This window comes from Cebidichthys violaceus, unplaced genomic scaffold (assembly GCF_023349555.1).
Source record: "Cebidichthys violaceus isolate CVI_PGR_0920_01 unplaced genomic scaffold, fCebVio1.0.p SCAF_13, whole genome shotgun sequence".
In the NCBI taxonomy this organism is placed as follows: Eukaryota; Metazoa; Chordata; class Actinopteri; order Perciformes; family Stichaeidae; genus Cebidichthys; species Cebidichthys violaceus.
Genome location: NW_027176296.1, coordinates 7855103 through 7875701, shown reverse-complemented (window position 1 = coordinate 7875701; position 20599 = coordinate 7855103). Strand labels below are relative to the sequence as shown.

General features: G+C 40.2%; 1 protein-coding gene across 1 annotated transcript in view; it reads right to left on the bottom strand.

Annotated features, from left to right (window-relative positions):
- Window positions 1-20599, bottom strand: part of sgip1a (SH3GL interacting endocytic adaptor 1a) — a 65516-nt gene that overhangs the window by 19387 nt on the left and 25530 nt on the right. Inside the window, exons 2-14 of the mRNA XM_068707612.1 lie at window positions 14538-14601; window positions 13924-13948; window positions 13197-13259; window positions 12778-12841; window positions 12281-12459; window positions 8105-8116; window positions 6635-6656; window positions 6453-6537; window positions 4520-4605; window positions 3281-3361; window positions 2573-2647; window positions 1629-2375; window positions 435-556 (exon numbers count right to left, since the gene is read on the bottom strand). Coding sequence (XP_068563713.1) covers window positions 435-556; window positions 1629-2375; window positions 2573-2647; window positions 3281-3361; window positions 4520-4605; window positions 6453-6537; window positions 6635-6656; window positions 8105-8116; window positions 12281-12459; window positions 12778-12841; window positions 13197-13259; window positions 13924-13948; window positions 14538-14601 — 1625 coding nt within the window. The remainder of the gene's footprint in view (window positions 1-434; window positions 557-1628; window positions 2376-2572; window positions 2648-3280; window positions 3362-4519; window positions 4606-6452; window positions 6538-6634; window positions 6657-8104; window positions 8117-12280; window positions 12460-12777; window positions 12842-13196; window positions 13260-13923; window positions 13949-14537; window positions 14602-20599) is intronic.

Here is a 20599-nt window from a genome sequence, read left to right as displayed (position 1 = left end):
ACAGATACAAAATTTTAGGATTAGGAAAGTTGGATTAGAGTGAAAACATTTTTTTTTTCTTAGACATTCTTAGATTCAAGGTTTTTGGTAAAGATCATCAAAAGTTATTTCAAGTAATCAGATTAAGCTCCGATTGTTAGAACTTTGTTATACCTCAAAAACTTTTGTCAAAGTTCATTTTACCATAAGCAAGTTGTACAGTTGTGTTTGGCTCTGTTGGCTTTGCAATGGAGGTTTACTGCTAGTCCATGCAAGGATGCTGTGAGCCAAAGACCAGGAGAGACGTGACTGAGGTCCTCAGGTATTAGCTTACCAGAAGTTGTTGCAACAGTGACACAGTTCAATATTGGTAAGTCAGTATTAAATAGTTGCTGAAATACCAAAACACAACCATCTGGATTAGTAGTGGAAATCTAATAAAGTGTAGCACTTACTGGATCTCCTACAGCTGGTTTCCCTGGAGGAAGTTTAGGCCGTGAAGGGGGTCGGGGTGGAGGTGGTGGTGGAGTGGGGTTGACTGACGTAGGAGTGGCAGGTCGCACCGGAGAGGAGGAACCTGTGGAGCAGCACAGTAACAGGTGGAGATTACATAATAAAACCCTATTTTAAGATGCTGAATAGTGTGGAAACAGCTACAGTACAAATGCAGAATAGATGCAGGATGGACAGAATCACATTCAGACACAATCAGACACATTGTTTGCATGAAAATATATTTCCATAACAAAAATAGGAAATATGCTTGCCAATGTAACTGTAGAGTGAACTATTTTACTGCAAACAAGGGATGTACACCTCTATAAAGGATTAAGAACAGACAATCTCCTGTTTCAGCTGCCTTGAGTATCTGTTAAAACTGACAATTAGGATTTTCCTAAAGCTGCAACCACCAAAACTATTTCAAAACATCATTGGCTTGTTACAGTCTGTGCTCACCTATTGGTCACACACTTTCTTTTGTGAACTGCTAGCCTACATTTGATGGTGTTTTCCCTTATTCCCTTATTATTTCCCGTATTTAGACTATTTATTCACATAGATATATGGTCTGTTTGGATCCGTGGTTCATTTTTTTTTTCTGCTGCATAATGGAAGGTTGAAATGTTCATACATTTAAAATCCTTCAGAAAGGACTGGTTGATAACTCCTCCATAGAAGACAATGTATATGCAATAAAAATGAATAAGTTCTACAAGAGTGAAGTCTGACCTTTAAGTACGAGTCAGTCAGAACAACAACCTGTGCTAACATAACAATTCTGCAGCAGAATGGTGGTGTATGTCTAACTGGGCCAAAACATGACCTCTTTTCCGGGGATCAATAAAATTGTAGATTTGCAATTCACTGTGTGTAAATTTAACAACAAAGAGTGTGCAATGCACTGAAAGGAAATTTAAACAAGGTGCAATGGTGGTGTACAATCCCTTCTCAACACCCGTCACAACAATCTCTTACTAACTGCATTTGAATGGATGCTATTTATATGAATAGTCACCTGGCTGCTGTGAAGAACAGGACATTGTCTCTTTGCTTTCATAATTCCATTTGTGTGACAATTAATCCAAGCTCTAAAAAAAACCTGTCCTCTACAGACTACATTCTAGTTAGAGTCATGGACTACTACTCACCACTATTTGAGCCACCAGCTCCAGATGTGGGACCTGGTGACGACACCACCGCCCGATATGTAGGGGGAGGAGGTGGGGGAGGCGTACTCCGGCTCCTCTGGCTGGCATCGTTGGGCGAGGTGACAGTTTCACTTCCGTCCTCTTTGGATTGGGGGAAGTCTGTGTTCTTGGGCTGCTCCTCTTGAGACAGGACAAGAGGCGGCGGGATGGAGTATGTTGCAGGTCCATCAGCAGGAGGGGTACTTGCTTTTGGAGCAGGGGCTGGTGGGACGCTGGAGGGGGAGTCAAGAGAAGGGGGAGAAGAAGTGGGAGGAGACGCAAGCTCCTTTGGAGGTGCAGGAGGTGGTGAGGTGGCGAGCGTGAGAGGATTTCGGACCTCTGGGGTAGGAGGATATGAGGGGACGGGAGGTGCAGCGGGCTCCTCTGACCAAGACGGGGAGGTTGGGAGAGGGGGCATAGGTTCTTCTTTTGGGGGAGGGGATGTAGGGAGAGGTGGTGCAGGGTCTTCTGGAGGAGGTGGTGATGTAGGTAAGGGTGGGGCAGGAGATTCAGGTGGAGGAGGGGAGCCTGGTAGGGGAGGTGCTGGTTCCTCTGGTAGAGGTGGCCGGTCAGAAGATTCTGCACTGAAGCAGACCCATGTGTCACCCGTATCCTCGCCAGCAGGGGGAGGCTGTTCTGGTCCAAAAATGTTGTCCAAGTCAGCTATCGAGGGCTGCCTGGTGGAAGTGTCTGCTTCTGTTGACACTTCTAAAACACAGACAACCAGTGACCAACCAAAGGCAGAGTTTGAAGAAGTGCTCAGTAACTTTACACACAGAGATAAAACATGACTGACAGAGATAGAGCCAGAAAGTTGGAGATAAAGGCGCTGTTGAGATCAAAAGTAAAAGTTTTATCCTGAGGTGATACAACAGAAGGCAGAAATAGATGAGAAGAGCTCTTACCAGCACCATCTGCAGAGGGAGGGCCAGTCGACGGGGGAGAGGTTGGGACATTCTTGGGTGGAAGTGGAGGTGGAGCTGCAATAAAATGATAAGTGCAACAATAAATAGTCCTATAAAACAGGAGATAATTTCCTAAAAAATCAATGATTGTTGATTAGCCTTGCTTGTATAAAGTGAATTCATGTTGTTGAAGACTTTTCTCGTCACTGTATGGTGAGCTGCATACAATGCTGATTTTTGCTAATAAAAAGTATTGTTTCATAGATTAGCCTAAAACACACATTCTTGCAACAAAAGCATTGAAAGTTCAGATCAAAACACGACAGGTTTTACCACACCTGCCAAACCCAACAACAACAACTTGAGAAATTATCCACCATGCAGCAAAGCACATTCAGTCACCACCATTCCAGATGCAAGGAGGATGCGAGGAGGATGCGTTGGTGCAGAATGGGAGACAGGTACTGAACTCTCCCAAAATAAACCATAACCAACATTAAACCATTTGGGTGTGAAATGGCTGATGACATGAAACAGGATAGAGCTGGCTGTTTGTAATGAGAAGCAGAGTGTTATTGCCACACACGTGTTTGATCAGGTCTGTTTGTTAGTCGGATGAGGATGATGAGGTTCATGAGGTGAGCTGATGGATCTGTACAGTCATTCCAAGGAGAAGAAGAAGTGCGGCACAATATGCACAAAACTTACTTCCTGCGGGGAAGGATCTTGTCAAAGAGGATTCAGGCTCTGACAGAGGAGCCCCCCAAGGATCGGACTCAGAGAGACCCACTAAGTTCAGGAGGGGACAGAACACGCCAAGTCAGGTGCATCAGAGCCAAAACATTTGAAGGTTTCTGATCCTTTGGTTCTTAAAAAAGCATTCGGTGTAAGTCTATTTGGTACACCGAAGTACAGCTTCAGCGGTCTAAAACAACAGGCCTGCTGTAAATGCTACTTTATAACCTTTATGAAGGTAGGACTTATTGCAGAGCTTTATTGTATTAAATTGCAAAAGTTTTACCTGCATGTTCCTAATAAGCTGGTAACTGATTGTGATACATATGACCACTAATACGAATGGAGTGGACAAAAATATTAAAATCACCTTGAAGCACTGTCTGTCTTCATCAAAAACTGATCACACTGCATACTTTCCATGAGGATAGGCTTTATTGCAGGGCAGTCGTATGACACTGTATTAGTTTTAGCAAGTTGTACCAACTTCAAACTGTGTGTAAAATCACATATACCACAACGGAAGTTTTATCTATATTACACACCCCATTCTCTTTATGATCGTGTGAAGATAAAACCAAAATGTAAAAACAAAGTAAAAAGTTAACAGTTGTCACACACGGAGCCATTTTATATGTCTGAATGAATGTGTAAAGGGAATTTGTGTCGAGTTGATGTTAGTTATGCCTGACATGGCAGTTGCGTAACAGCTAGGAGCTCTCCTCTCACAACCTGTACCACTAAATCCTACTGGATTGGCTGAGAGCGGGTGACAGCACAGTCTGCATATTAACAAGCTGCACAGTTCACATGAACATGATCAATTTCAACTTTGACCTTTGCAAAGACAGATGCAGTGAATCCACAACTGCACAGTGAGCCTGAGGGAAGAACAGTGATGTTTAGAGAAATAGGTGAGAGGGGGAGGAGGAGGAGGAGGAGGAGGAGGAAGAGAGAGAGAGAGAGAGAGAGAGAGAGAGAGAGAGAGAGAGAGAGAGAGAGAGAGAGAGAGAGGGCATCTGCTATGACAGTCCAGCACGTCTTAGCTGGCAGCCTTAAAGATACAATAAGTGTTTGTTCAGAAAGCCTTCTTCATTGTGTCGCCATCATAGTTTGACAAAACTGATAACAATCATTAACACAAACATATTGTAACAACAGACACAAAGACATACATAGAGTGACAAACAAAGACACAGGGAGGAGGATTACCTTCCGTTTTCGGTTCTCCAAAGGCTGTTTCCAAAGGAGGCCCAAATAAGTCTGTGGTGTCTTCAGAGACTGTTGTTTGTTGACTGCTGCAACAGTCAAAAAGGTCAATATTAGAGCTGACACAGCAGTTACAGAAGGACATTTCAGGAAACATATATCAGGTCTAGATTCTATCATCCGATCATGCAACAGGTAGAATGCATTCTAAGTGAGGGTCACTTTTTTTTTTTTCTCATCTTAATTTATACATATCTCACTTGGTATGTGAATAAACAATATATAAAATAAAATATTATTTATATAGTGTAATTTGTTATTGACTTGGTTGTGCTAAGGTATGCATAATAACGACCTACTTTGCTTTAAATATCTTCTTTTTCTTTTTTCTTTCACAAGTGTACCATCATTTTATTTAGATATTATTTTAATGTATGAACCACAGATGGATTCGCAACGTCTATGACAGAGGCTAATGAAGATCCAATAAAATTAAATCAAAATATTTTCAATATTTATCAAAATTACAACTCATTTTAAATAACTATTAAAATATGCAGATTATTACACCTGCGCTGTAGTCAAGACAGCGTAAGTAGTAATGTAAAGTGATAGGTGAGTGAGATCAAAAACAACTAATGCAGGAGACTGACTAGTCATTGTTTAACCAATGACTGATTGCACAAAACTTAATTTGTTTATGTTTGTGTTTTGAGGTAGTATGGAGATAATGGAAGTTTGCCTACTTTTGCAATGTGTTTATTGACAGAAGAGAGCAACAAGGAACATGAAAGAGGGTGACATCTACCTGACTAGGGTGCAGCTGTACAATGTCTCATGGTACAGGACAGACAATTGACACACCCAATGGAACAAACATAAAATAAATGTGGACACTAAAAATTTGCATTCACGCCTACCATAACAACAACTTAGAGGAAACTATAAATACAACTATAAACTTGTAAAACAAGCATTTATTCTAGAAGAACATGTGTTTATGTTCCCAAAGCACACAAAGCATCACAGTGTTGTTGAGTAGATAAACACATTGACAGCTCTGCAGATTCATTGAAGCCTCAAGTGGCCCTGCAGCAGAATAAACACAATGTTTGTCTCAAACTTCTAATGTTTTAGTGGGATGGCAAAGGTTTGGTGAAATCTTAACAAAATCCTGTTGTGTTTGTCAGCTATTGTGTTGAAAGCTCAACATAACATGTTAAATCACGGCCTTTGATTATATCAAGAGTATTAACCAAAGAAGTTCCCTTCTTTCCATGATATCAAGGCTTTAATTATAGAATTTATACTAAAGTAACTCCACACCCCAGTTAGGGTCCCTGCCCAATGAAACTAAGCTAGAAAGCTGCCGCAGATGTTAGAAAGCCTTGAGTCATATGCAGATAGTTCAAGTAAGACAACATAAGTGGTGGCATTAGATGCCAGTGATATCCGAGTAATACAAAAATACTGTAAAATAAAGTGAAGTAAATAAAGTGAAAAGTGATGCAATTTATGAGAAAAAACAGTTTTTACGTAACTAATAGCTGCTTAAATTTGTTTGTCCGCTGATTGATGAGACTTAAAAGCCAGGCCTATCCGACCATAACAGAATGTATCATTTGTTGGATGGACTGACAAAACCCTCAAAAAGGCCCAATGAGGCTTGATGGTGACATTTGAAAACTCCACACAATGTAGAAGGTGATTACCTCAAAATACGACACTTTAGACTAACTATCATGCAATTTCTGATTTAATATTGAGCTACGAGTAACATTTTAATACCAATAAATTATTGGATTTTAATACATAAAATACAGCATAAGCAGCACAATGTCATAAGACAGGGGTTCAGCAGTGACACATGCAGTATGATACACATAGCACCTTAACATTAAGCCTATCCCTTGTCAGGGACCAGTGAGGTGCATACCTGGGGGGCTGTGGCGCTGGAGCTGGTGTGGGGGCCACTGTGGGTAAAGTAGGGACGACACGTCTCGGTCTGGCAATCTCCTCACCTGGAAGCATAATTAAATCAGTTTAGCATATGTGACTCTTGCATCACATTCAATTCACAATTATGAAAACGGAACCTGGCCTAAGAGTGGTACTCACTGGATGTGTTCCTTTTCAAACCCTGTGACATGAAGAAATGACAGTAAAATGTAAAAACACAAAGACACAAAACAGCAAAGAGTCACTAACAAGTAAAATGCTGCATCAATTCTAATAACCTTTGTCTATAATGCTATTAAAATCCTACATAGCCCCTCTATAAAACAGCTGCAAGTACACAGAAAACCGTAAGATGTAAACGTATGGCAGTCCAAGAAAATCAACCATTTCTTTTAACACAAACAGCAAAGTGGTTTAAACAGAACACTGATGTAGGCTGAACAGTAGGGAAGGTCAGAGGATGAACTTCAGCCTCAGGTTGACTTAATCTGAGGAGACCCGTGGAACAGCCTGCCCAGCTACAAGCTACACCAGCAGAGGCATTACTAACACACAAACACCGCAGTACAGGAAAGGTTCTACTACCGGAAGGAGTTTGCCTTCATTAGACAGCAGACAGAAGAGACACAAGAGGAAATGAAGGGAATGTGTTTCAGGAAAAGTCACAGGCTGGACACAAACCCCCAAATGGAAATATTTGTTGCAGTGCCCTGTAAATAGCATTTCTTTGTAAGTGAGTCATTTAACACTGCACATTCAGACAGTTCTACCAAATGACCTGTGTGCATATGGTACAGCAAAATATCTATCGTTAGGGATTCAGTTTAAATTAAAGAGACTCCAATAAATAACTCCAAAAGTCAATAACAATAACATTGTTAGTATCACTTTAGAAAATGCCAACTGCTGCTTTCATCAACCTTACTGTGCTATGAGCAGTGGTTTGAGGTGTCAAAGCCCCCCCAAAAAATATATTGGAAAGCTTTCAAAACATGCTTTTGAGATCTTAAGAAGCCAGCCCTGGTACTGGAGAAGGTTTGATAAAGTTGGAACGTAAGAAAGTTAAAAGACGAATGAGTGTTGTTGTTGAAGACGCAACAGCACAATAATATTGCCTCTCCAGCTTTGACACCCGTGTCTATGTGAGCACATGTATGAATTCACCATATGAGGGACACCAGAGGCCAAAAAAGGCAGAGGGCAGAGGAGGACAGAGAGGGAGAGAAGGAAGGAAAGAGAGAGAGGGGGGGAGGAGACGGTAGCAGTTGAGATGAGAACACACAACGATGGGGAGTGACTGAAGTAAGACATCAAAGGGTCCAGCTGTCAAAAGTGCAAATGTTCTCCCACTACAGAGACCAAGCATGAAGCCATTCAAGATGAAAAACAAGCACACTAGCAATCTTGAGAATCTGGGAAATAATATTATATATTTATAGGTTTAAATATTAATGTCAAAACAAATTAGCAAACAGTTTTGACCTATCACCTCAGCCACTGAACCCACCAACGCATTTTCTGTCTTATTCAACCGACTCCAAGGACAAGGTGAAGAGCAAAAGGGTACACTGAGCATGGGACATATTTTTTAGCCTGAACCCAGGAAGCTGGAAAGAAAAGGACACTTACCGGACTACGTCTCTGTGACCAGCAAAAAGGAAGAGAGAAGAGACACCTGGTCAGAGAGTGACAAATCAGTAAAGCAGACATCCTATACCTGAGGAGAAGAACAATTTTGGACTGGTCGGTCAGATTTGGGGATCAAATGATGATAACATGTCAATAAAGACATGTTATCATCCTGATAACATGGGGATGTGCTCATCTGTCTTAGATTTTGTGGGAAATTGCTTGTGCAGCCTTGTGTGGTTTTTGAACATAAATGCAGATAGTTCAATAATTCCAAGATAGTAGGCAAGTGGGTATTAGGATACAGCGAGGAGGACTTATACTGATCTGTGTGTTTGTGTTAATGCCTTCATCCCCCTCTTCTGTTGAAAACAAAGTCTAGCAATTTAAGGCCTTCAGATAAACAAGAATATTTGCCTGAATCTCTAATATCATCTATGAACCTGCAGTGACTGGTCATCCAACATCCAGAAAGCTTGTGGAGCTGGTTAAATCACTTCCCTCTCTTCCTCCCCTCGTATCTTTATCTCTATACCCATCTCTTTATTTGATCATTTTTGTTAATTTTTGCCATCATATCCTTATTAGTTTCCTTTAATTTTTCCCTCTAGTCTCCCGTCTGCCCCCCCCCCATTGGCCTTTTTAATTTTTGCTTCCATCTCCTTTCGTCACCTCCGTCTCGCATCAAGCCTCCATCTCCCCTCCATGCCTCACTCTGGTGCTTGTTCCAGTTGTGCAGTGAGCCATGAGTGATTACCGTGATGCAGCAAGGGGGTGGGACATGCTGGTGGAAGGGATTCATTTCATTGGGTAAATTGGTGCAGGACACAGTGCAACACTGTTTGTCACAAGCTGAACCAATCATCGTCTCCCGGCTGTATGTAAACAGGAAGTTCAGCCACACACTGTGACCTTTTAGCCTCTGTCAGGGACAAAGCTCTGGTCTTTAACACACACAAAGTTGTGTATGCTGTAGATAATGCCGACATTAAAAATTAACCCCTCACAACAATTGTGTGATGTATTTGAAATCATAAAATTTAAAAGAATCAGAAGAAAAAGATTTTTGTTTCATTTTTGAAACTCAATATTGCAACCTTTTCTTTTGGTGCTAGAGTAATGAAAAGTTGTGTTACTGAGGCAGATCATATCTGGACAGGGAGTCAGCTGGGCTGTTAAGTGAGGGGACTCTCGGTGTAGACCTGACTGCACAGTGACTACATTAATGTCACACGATACTCATTATAAAAGTAAGACGTTTGTCTTCTAAATTAAGCCCTTCTAGTTTAAATGCCAGTAGACATAAGACAAAGGAGGAATGATATGCGATGCAATACCGCTTATTTTTAAAGTCTCTAACATCTTAACTCCATTTCTGACCTTTCTCTCGCCTCCTCTACTGCTTTCAGTGGTTCATTTGGACTGAGAACTAGAATCTCTAGACTCAAGAACCAATTAAAATCAGATTTAAGATGTCTTAGTCAGCGGAAACAACTTAAAAAACAGTGCAGTTGTACTCCAAGTAAGTACCAAGGCAAACAAATCAACATGTGCCACAAAAATGCTGAGCCGTCACAAACATGCACATACAGTATTCTGCGTAAATATATATACACCACAATGAAACACACTCACACCAACAGAGAAAGCACATAACATTGCCATATACATGTTGGGCCAATAATAAATCCTATAATTATTACACACTAGCCATTTCTAGTAAGCCTATTCTCAGCAACACAGAGCCACAGTCGGCCAAACACACACAGTCGGGGAAAAAACCTATGAACACAACAGCATGCAAAGCTAAGGCTTACCGGACTCCTCTACAGAGGTTAGCATCATTAGAGGCAGCAGAAGAACGAGAGACAGGAGAAAAATAAAAAGAAGGGAGGGGTGGAATAGTTAGAAGACTAGAGGGGGGAAGTGTATGAATGCTGGCAAAGCACAGCAAAGCATCTGCACAATGTAGGCAGTCACCGCTAACACGGACAGATAAAGCTGGAGTAGTACTATGGCTCCCTTCATACCTCCACCTACACATTACCCACTACTCCTCCTAACATGATGTGAGCACCGAGGTTTTATGTAAAATAATAAGCTCTGAACCTGCATCATTGTGTCCCTCTCACAAGCTGATTCACATATGCATAATTCATGCAGAATGTGCCAAATATTAACACAGAAATTAAGCTCATGCAGGCCGCTAAACTCAAAACTAAGTATCTATGTAGAAAGCTTGGTATGTGTTTCAGGTTTTTCCGAAGCTGGGGTAAGAGCTTGCCGTATTAATATGTGGAAAACTAACATGAAGAGAAAGAGCATTAGCATGTAGAGTCTCAGTTATTAGTCGAGGGAATCTCAATGATTATTCAAATGGCTGTGTGAGTCGGAAAAGGAAAAGGAAGAACTGGAAAGAAGGGGAAAGAAGCAGTGTTTGCTCTTGGAGGCCTGCTAACATTTGGCCCCTCTTGCTCTCTCTTTTCATCAGACCATTTTATTGTCAGTCCATAGCCAAGGTTACCCAGAGTTGCCAGGGACTGGGAGTGACTGTGTGACTCATGTAATTTATTTGAGGGTGAAAAGCTCTGCCGAGGCAAACGTGATGTTAATTTTAACTGGTAGAGGTGAAGGTGGCAGTTGCGTAATAACAAGTGCAGTCCAGAAATTACAATTACAATTGTCAGGATTTTTTGTCAGGATTTGTGGTTAACATTGAGTTGACTTAACTGCATTAGATGAATTTCAAGAAGATGTTAAGTGAAAGTTATTTCAGATTGTTTCAGCTTGTCCTGGACTTAGAACAACACACCAGGATTAAGTAACTACAGTGCATAACAGTCCTAAAACCAAATCTGTCATATTAACTAACTATTTGTTTTCATTATCAATAGTTCTGTTGATTATTTTTCTGACTAATTGACTAATCCTTAACTCAATAAAATGCCAGGAAGAACTGGTGAAAAATGGCCATCAGAATTTTGTTGAGCCCAAGGTAATTTTTCAAAGTGCTTGTTTTGTTCATCCAACACTCAAATTAAAAGATCCAATTTACAACGATAGAAAACTGAGGAAAGCAGCAAATTCTCAACACACTTTCCATTGGTAGTTCATTTATTTTCCAAAAAAATTATTTTCAATTAATTTTCTGTTGATCGATAATTATCTCTACCTACTGTGAGGAAAAAACAACAACCAATGTCTCCCATCTACTATGCACATGAACACAACCATTATCCATCTAACCATTATCAACACCTGATCAGGTTAACAGAGCCAGTGGGTAAACACACGGAGGCTGGATTAAATTATTAAATCCAGAAGCTCAAATGACCACAAGCAATCTCACTGTACAGCACACCAACACACAGGTGCATTGTGCCCACTTTCCTATCTGAATTATTCACAACGGACACTCAAGCCAACTGTCCTGGCTGAAGAAGAAAGGAATTATGGGTAGGCTGGGGAGGCCTGTTTTGGAGTCCCTCTGTTGAATACAGGCTGTGTGAAGGGAATGTGTGCTTGAATTTGGACTCATCAATGAGCTGCTTCACCTCAAACAAGAACTTCACACCTAGCTTGCTGTTCTGTGGTTTCTGTTGTGGCGGGGAGGCTGGCTAGTCTTAAACAACACTGGACCAAATGGGATAACACTGAGGTCTCTGACAATATCGCAAGCTTCAGAAATTAACTCATTTAAACTATCATATAAAGCTGACCTTGCTCATTACAGAGACATGGATTGTGGGTTCAGTGTAGGGTTCAAACCAGAGATATCAGGTGCTGTTGCATACTGGCTCATTAAAACAAACCCAATAAAAGTTTCATTTTCAAAAATATCTAAATAAAATGGAAGTAATGACCCATTAAGAGTTCCCATCCTTAGCTAAAACAAATACAATACAATATTGTAGAGAAAGATAGCAGCACACACAACATCATGCAGCATCCCCCTGGTAAAAAAAACCTGTGAACAACACACATGCACGGCCATATCTGTGCACAGAAATATCTCACTAAATCTCTCTATATTCAAAAGCCAAGGCAATTGAAGAGGATGACGATAAAAAGCAGGAGTGATTCACACATGCACATTATAACCATCTAAACACTAATAGACAGCCATCTGCTAATGAAAGCACACAATGAGAGGGCGGTGACGTCAGAGCTACTCACCATAGGAGACGGGGACAGGGCTATGTTGCCTATGGAGGCTTTGAGCTCATCGACCGAGGGCACAGACGCTACGCGATCGGACGGCAGCGGCTTGATCTTGATTTTGAATTTTTTCCTGTGGTCCTCCTCTCCTTCCGACTCATCCGAGGAAAAGAAGTGGGGCTTTTTGATGGTAGGCAGTAGTGCAGCGTCAAGGAAAGCAACGTTTCCAACCTTAAATTAATGTTGTCCAGGATTTGTAAAACTTAAAATTTGGTGCATGCCTAGAAACAGGATCAAGTTCCTGGGATATTTGATTATATAGATTTTTTTTTTGCACTGATTTGGCAGACTCAGCTGAATTTGAGAAGGAATTAAATACATTCCCCTGTGAATGACATCACATACAAACTGATCTCCTTTCTAAATCCTTTACTGGATTTGGAAGCAATCTGTTTTTGGTGAGCCACGGTAACTTAGAGAAAAATAAGACATAAATCAAGCAGTGCAGAGGATATCTCCCTCTTCGGACTCCTCCTCGGGTCTGAGGCTGTAGCCTTCATCATCCACCTCAGGAGAGTTCTGAAACACAAATAGTGACTGTGTGTGAATATCTTTAAATGTTTGTATGATGTTATCAGTAACACACTACTGTGATATCAGTTGTATGCCAATGAAATGCTCACAGACAAAAAGCTGTTGGTTCAAGTAGAATCTTGATAAATCGTACTGAAACGTCCACTCAAATGCTAGGTTTTCTGTTTAACGCAATATGACAAAATGCATATTGACAAAGTCCTAATCTGGATCTCAAATGCAATGAAATGGATCAATACTATAAACTCAGTCAATGCAGATAAAAACAGGGCAGTAGTTGGTGGCGACAAAGCTGAATCACTGTTTAAAATCAACATGAAATAATAATCCTATCACTTACATATCTATCCCAGTCGATATCTCCGTAGAAGCCATTAGGGGCCCCGTTGGTCTTCTTCTGAGACTGAGAGGAGAGAGGCACTTTGATTAAAATCCCATCAGACAGTGAAGGTACAGTATATTCTGCTCTACCACTGGATGTGTTTCTATGTTAGCTGCTGTCACACAGATCCCTGTTTTCCTCTCTCAGGCCCTTATTTGTTCTCTGTTTTCTCCGCTTGGTCACTAATGATTGGATAATGATGATGATTATTGTTATTATCCCAACATGCTGCTAATCGTCCAACAGTGCTGGATAATATTTCAAGATTTAAATCTCTTCAAGCTTCTCCAAAGGACTAAGGGGGATATCCTGTTGCCCTTTTTTTTCCCCTCAAAGCCTCCTCAGAGAGACTGCTAATGAAACTTTAGCTGAAACAGCAACACTGGAGGCTGACCGGTGAGTTGAAAAACGTATTGTGATGTCTATAACCAGTCTAAGCTCTAGACTATATACTGACTATTCAACTATTACAACTATTCTAACTATTAATCTACTCCAAAAGGACTAGGGATTAGAGGTCAATACCGATTCAACCTCTTGGGGTTCCTGGCAAGTAAAAAGAACACAAAATAAATAATGAACTCAAAATCACCAGTCTGGATTTCCTGTAGTTACACACATGTAGAGTGAATAGTAATTTACAAATGAAATAAATGGCTGTTATTAAATATTTTCTGTAACTTACACCGCTGTCTCTGTCTGGGGACCCCCTGTGAGGATTTAGAGAAGCAGAGAGAAGAAAGGACAGCATGAAATTCACTTAACGTGTGAGCTCTTCATTTCAAATCAAGTGCTTTGCTAATTATTCAAGCCAAAATATTTAAAAGGGGTATTCAAGGAAACACGCTACCATACCCACACATTCATTCACTCATACGTCACAGCTCACAAAGAAAGCGGCTCATGTACAGTTACAAATTGGCTCAACATTCCTGGAAAACTATCACGATTACAGAGATTCTGCAAGCTTGATAAGTGATCTAACTGATCAATTAAGTCTTATTTTGATCCTTCTGAATTTGCATAATTTCAGAAATTTCTGCCATGATTTAACAGTAATAACATTGGCTGTGTGCAAAACAAACAATGTCACAAGCACTGGATATTATATGCTCATTGCATGTATGTATGCATGTATGTATGTATGGAATCAGCTCTGATCAACTGTTATTTGACTTGACCTGCACTTAATACTTTTTTTCATTCCTGCAACACATTTTTTTCTCCTGAAAATACATTTTAATTTAGATGTTTCTGTTTGGATTTTTCCAGACACCAGGAAGGAGGATGAGGACTTACGTTGAGTCATTGTCTTTCTCTTTCTTCCGTATCCCAAAGGCCTTCCTGGTACGTTTTTTCAATCCTGAGGAAAAGAAAAAGGGGAAATTATTGCACGAAGAGACACCAAAGGCATAACTAAAAGGCGGTGTCTGTGGGTGGGTTAAAGGGTAAATGGGGTCAGCTGTGCTGCATCTATCACCCGGGAGATTAAAGACAATGTTTTTATGTATTATTGAGTGACTGGCTGCATCGCATGAAGACACACACTGTCTTTCCAATCTGAAAATGTGTTCATGGTCATCACAAATAGACAGATAGCCTTGCAATCCTCAAGGCGTCTTTTTGAAATGAAAAAAATCATTAGCGCTCTGAAAATCAATGAGCCTAGAATTTGACAAGAATAGCTTAAGCGAGCCGATGAGCACAGAGGAACCCGTTATAGGTCACACGGCTCATAATATACAAAACTTCAATCAATAATGGTACAGGAAGCGTGGGAGATCCCTTATGCACCGATTCAACAAGGCAACGGATCAACAGCTGCTCACTGACCAACAATACAAATGATGACTGTGTTGTTAAAGCAACAAGTGGGAGAGTGTTTTTTAACCTTAAGTCAACTAACTATGTATTTTTCAGCACAGATTTGCAGATATGGTTTGTGTGTCCTTGCTTACCAAATTGTCTTTTTCAACAACAACTCAAGCTCAAGTTTCGCAGCTCTATCAGGGTGTACTCTAGACTGCATTGACAACAGTGGTTTACAGCAAATGATTTATAAAAAAATCAACTCAAATGCCATTGTATTGAACTACAGGATTGCACTATAGTACAGTTTTATATGATACATTTCTCTTAAAGACCTAATTTAATAGACAGCTTTAATAGAGATTTAGAGATTTAGTATGTTTCATTTGATCGATCGTACTGTACAATTATCCCAAACAAACACAACCCAAATGCTCCTGGCTTATTCTTACCCCATATGAAAGCCCAGTTGTCCCCCTCCATTTCTTTTCTGATATTTCCTCGACTCTCATTCTTCCTCGTCCTCGTCCGGTCGTGAACTCACCACATCATCTCATGACCGATCTCTTCCTCATACCACATGCAGGTACACACTGAGCCTCAGAGCAGGAACCTGATGCTACATCTTGCTAGCACAGAAGGTATCATGATCCTGTTCCTAACCGGTCTGGTACTCAAATTCAACACCACTGACTTCACTCATGAATTAAAGACAAATGTCATCATTTGTTACATTTGATGCATTTTCTTTACTACTATAATATTTGGATCAGCATGGCTGCAGCCAAAGTGGCAAATCTATCGTCTCATTGATCCTGCTTACTTATTCCATCTTGCATCCTGTAGATGGCTATTTGCACAGCTCAAATACATGTCCAACTTCAGAGGAAAAGCACTCACATACAAGTAAACATGCATACAGAATGACGACATATTCACAAATACAAAGGATTTTCCCTATAAGGTAGACTCACATGTCCCTGCAGCTATTATAAAAGCATATGCAGAGACATGCAAACACCTCAAGAAACAGCGCTTGATGAATATTCATGAGCACCAGCAAGTGTTTCTATAAAAGCTATCAGTCATTACTCAGAGACGGTGGGTAAAATTAAATAAAATTAAATAAACATATATGTGAGATGCATAAAAACATGATTTCTTTGTGTGTGTAATTGAGGGTGGAAAACGCTTGCCTTATAAGAAGCTGTTCTTTTTTTGTGAGAAAATGGCCAAATGCCCCCTCAGATTTATTCATGATCAGAAACAATCAATTCAGTCAATTCAGTTTGCAAATTGCCCGAGGTCATGTTTCAAGATTCTGGATCACCATCTACGTTTTATCTTTAGGTTAACACAATTTCTTATAGTGATATGTCAGTGCAACATGTCTCACAAGTTGGACACTTTGAAATATCAATAATAAAATGAAGAACAAATGTGGCCTTGAGCAAGGCAATGCAAAACAAGGAGCAATACTAGTTTTCAGTATCTTTTTAAGAACAATACACTTTGTGGTGATGGTGCTTGAACTGTTTGTGTGGGTGCTTGTGAGTAAGTATGTGTTGTTTGGTCATTCTGTTAGATTTTACAGACACAAATTAAATGTGCACACTTGTGCTCACGTACAGACACCTCCTCCCGATAACTGAAATCACGTTTTATCCCCAAAGTACTGAAGGTTCCATTTCCGTGAAGCCAGACGAAAGATTTTTTCTTTTATTATGTGGCTTAACGGTTTCCCCATCTCTGATCTTGGTGAGGCATCTGTTGGAAGTCGCAGTATGAGGAAATAGTGTGCTTTCTCGGCCTAGGGGACGGGAGCTTTAATTGTTCCTTCAACAGCTGTTCTGCAAAGCAAACAAAGCTTCATCACTTCAGTTACGGTTATTTATTTTGATGCCATTCAGAGGCGCAAACTTTAACTTGTTAGTACTACCTGGTTTTCTTCATCCTCTTAAAGCAACTTGCACCATGGCAGCATATTCTTTTTCACTTTAGGCAACATGGAGGCAAACAACTCACTGCCTATTTTTAGTAATTTGTCAGAAGCAAAATTGTTTCCATTTTGTTTCAGGCTTAGGTTGATCTTCCGTCTTTAATAAATAGTTTTCTAGATGTCTTGCCCCTCTATGGAACCTCTCTTCTTCTTCTTTTTGTCTTCTTCAGGTCATGTTTCCCTCTCCTGTAAATCCAGCATTGCCCCCAAGCAAGAGCGGACAGGTTTATAGATGTACTAATGATGTGACAGTGTTGACATGGCAGCTGTGCCCTGTCTACACAAAGTATTTGTTCTGTATTAGTTGAGATTAAAACCTGCATTATTATTTCACTTTATTTTACTATTTACAATGTTTATTGGCTTTTACCTTTTGTTTACTCTCATTTGTTCTCCTATAATATATATATATATATATATATATATATATATATATATATATATATATATATATATTATTCACACATGATTCAACTGACAAGCGTAATTTCAAAATAATAAATAAATAAATTACATGTTTAAAGTACAGCAGGACCTAAATCTGAGTGGATGACTATGTGAAAGATCACACAAATGTGTATGGCAGGGGTTAATTAACGGAGAAGGAAAGAACACCGCGAGTGGCACACACTGTTTAATGACTTAATGGCTTCCGTTCAGAGGGATGCTAGCAAAAGTGCTAACATAATTAGTGGTCTCTTGTCAAGACACAGTAATGTGATTCTAGGACAAGCCAAAGGACATGAAGCAAAACAAGACAGGACACTGCCAAACCTAAAAAAATACATCACAACTGAAGAGCAACAGTATACTGACCAGAGCTAGACATTCAAACGTTTTGCTCTAGAAGGAAAAAGGGTTATTTCTCTAGCCAAAATAATGTTTATGTGGTCTCTTAAAAGAGTTCAGGATAATCTTGGAGAAGAGAGGAGATAACTTTAGAAAAGGTCCCAAGAAGTGAAAACAAACTCACAACAGGAGGAACACCACCCAAACCAGCAGTGTGTTATTTTTACAACTCAGTGAGGTCCACCCTTCAACCTACAGAAAGAGCGCTAACACTGCCTTCAATAAAAAGGTCCATTTTGAAACACAGCAATTACAGAATACCTTTCTCCCATTATTAAATTGAGCACATGTCCACAAGAGCTCATTCCAAGCCAGAGAAAAATAACTTATACTGCACTCCTCTGATTACAAAGCTTTTTAAAAAAAACTACTTAAAACCTAGGCCTGTCTAGGCCATCTGTCATCCACGAAACTCAAATAAGACCTTTAGATGTCCTATATTGTAGCATGTCCATCTGTGTTTGGTGGTTAATTCTGTCCTTATAGATCCATTGATGAACAATAACAGTTGGTTATCTCAGGGAAATCTCTGAGAAACCACACACAAAATTTAACACTGCAATCCCATATAAAGAGTTGATTTGCGTGGTAAACTACTCTAAAATCTCAAGTCTCATCAAGTTAAACTTTCTGCAGCATCTCTCGAATGAATCAACTTATGTTTTCCTATTGGAGGAACATAAGTATTGCTTGCTTGCATCTGTGCACTGCACCTATTGTGTGATTGTGATTTTAGTGTGGGCTTGCCTGTCTGCTTCTGCCAGGGGTAGACAGTGCATTAGCCTATAAGCTACATTAGCCTCAGAATCAGAGAACTAAACTGGAAGGGACGCCTTGCTCTAGACACATACTCACAAAAAATGGGCATCACACACCCATTTTGGTAAAAATTTGGATGTTCATGGCTTTAAAATACTATGTTAGATATGAAAACATCAGATTAACTTCCAAATTTGTGATTCTGATTATAAACACTCATTTGTTGCGATATTACAAGTTATCTAAGAGAGCTAAACACACTTTCTAAATCGAATTCAGTGCCTGTATAATCTATATTTCACTCTAAAAGTGGATGAAAAAACATGTTAGCGTTTATTATCCCGTCTAGTATGCATGTCAGAGCACGCTCAGGTGGGAGAACGGCATGAGAGAATTAAAAGTGTGAAGACGGTGCGTTGGGTTGTTATGGGTATTGAGTCAAGCTGTTGACTAAGCTCGAAGAGAAGCATGTGGATCCACTGGCAGGCACGCAGACAAGGAGACAAGTAATTAGTAGAACAGGACGAAGGCAGGCGGGCACATAAACAAGCAGATATTGAAAAAAAAAATGCAGACAGACTGTAAGAAACAGTACAGTAAGTAGACATGGAGACAGCACGCACTGAGACAGGCATACTGACATCCTGTCGATAAACAGAGAGTTAGACAGGCATATTGCAAACACGAGGTTTAAAAGGCTTTTTTGTTGGAATGACTCATCCATTCCTGCTGGCCTTGAGAGGCAGGAGGAGGAGGCAGGTGAGCAGAGAAAAGCTGCTCAGGACTGGCAGATACACTAACAATGACCTCCCAATGCTGCAACGATGCTGAGACAGAAAAATGCTCTAATTTCATGAGGAGACACGTGATGTGCAGCTATGTGAATGCAGCCTCCATCTTATGATATGCACTGTTTTTGCAGACCTGCGTCTCAAAAACTGAAGTTTATCATTAAAAGAGGAAGAGCAGAGGACGACAGACGGCATTATTATTTACTCAGGATGTACAGACAAAAAAACATATGCAGCTACTGTGAGACACACTCACAACACGCCTTTAAATATGAAGCAGCTTGTCTTACGATTTCGTTCATGTAGAGAGATGTCAACTTATTTCATAAACACAAACACAGTTTCATGGAATGCAACACAAACAACATATCTCTACTGGCACAGGAAGGAAGAAAGTCATTTAGTCAACCTCTCCCACCTACATTTTCTATCCTAGTCACCACTTCTCGAACCTTCCTGTCCCTAAGCTAAATATGGAGGAAGAATTTGACAGAAGAGCGGCGAGGAGAGACGCTGTCTGTGGAAATGCCCCCCCCTTATTACCTGGCAGCACAAACAGAAAGCTAGGCCATGAACAGCCATTACGTTCAGCCTCACTGTGTGTTCCAGTGAAAGAGTCTGTGGCAGTGTGGCAGAGGAAAGACAAAGAGAGGGTGTCAGTTTGCGTTTGTGCTTGTGGATGCTAAAATTAGGCCTCGACTGTACTGTCCAGGTGGCTGCACTGTGAGCCATCAACTGTAACCACGTACCCATCGTACACACAAAGATACACACAATGAATTAGATGGTACATGTCTGTTTAGTTGCACAGATGCACCCTTTGGAAAAAAACGGGAAACAAAAGAGATGTTTCACCAAGTGACGTCACCATCCTCTAAGGAAAGTGGGTCAGGGCCAGAAACCATAGAGCAGCGTGCCGGCAGTGCAGAGATGAACAAAAGATGTTTGAGAATGCCAGAATGAAGATGATGCATCTATCTTTGCATTCTATACCTAAAATTTCATCTATTTAAGCTTTGAGACAATAATAGCAAAATACACAAATGACAATTTTTCAATGAGAATCTTTGCTAGTTTTCTACATTTTCTGTAATAATGAACGCAACAATTTGCTTATCTTGATTGTTGATCAGAGAAAAAAAAGCTTTTTGAAT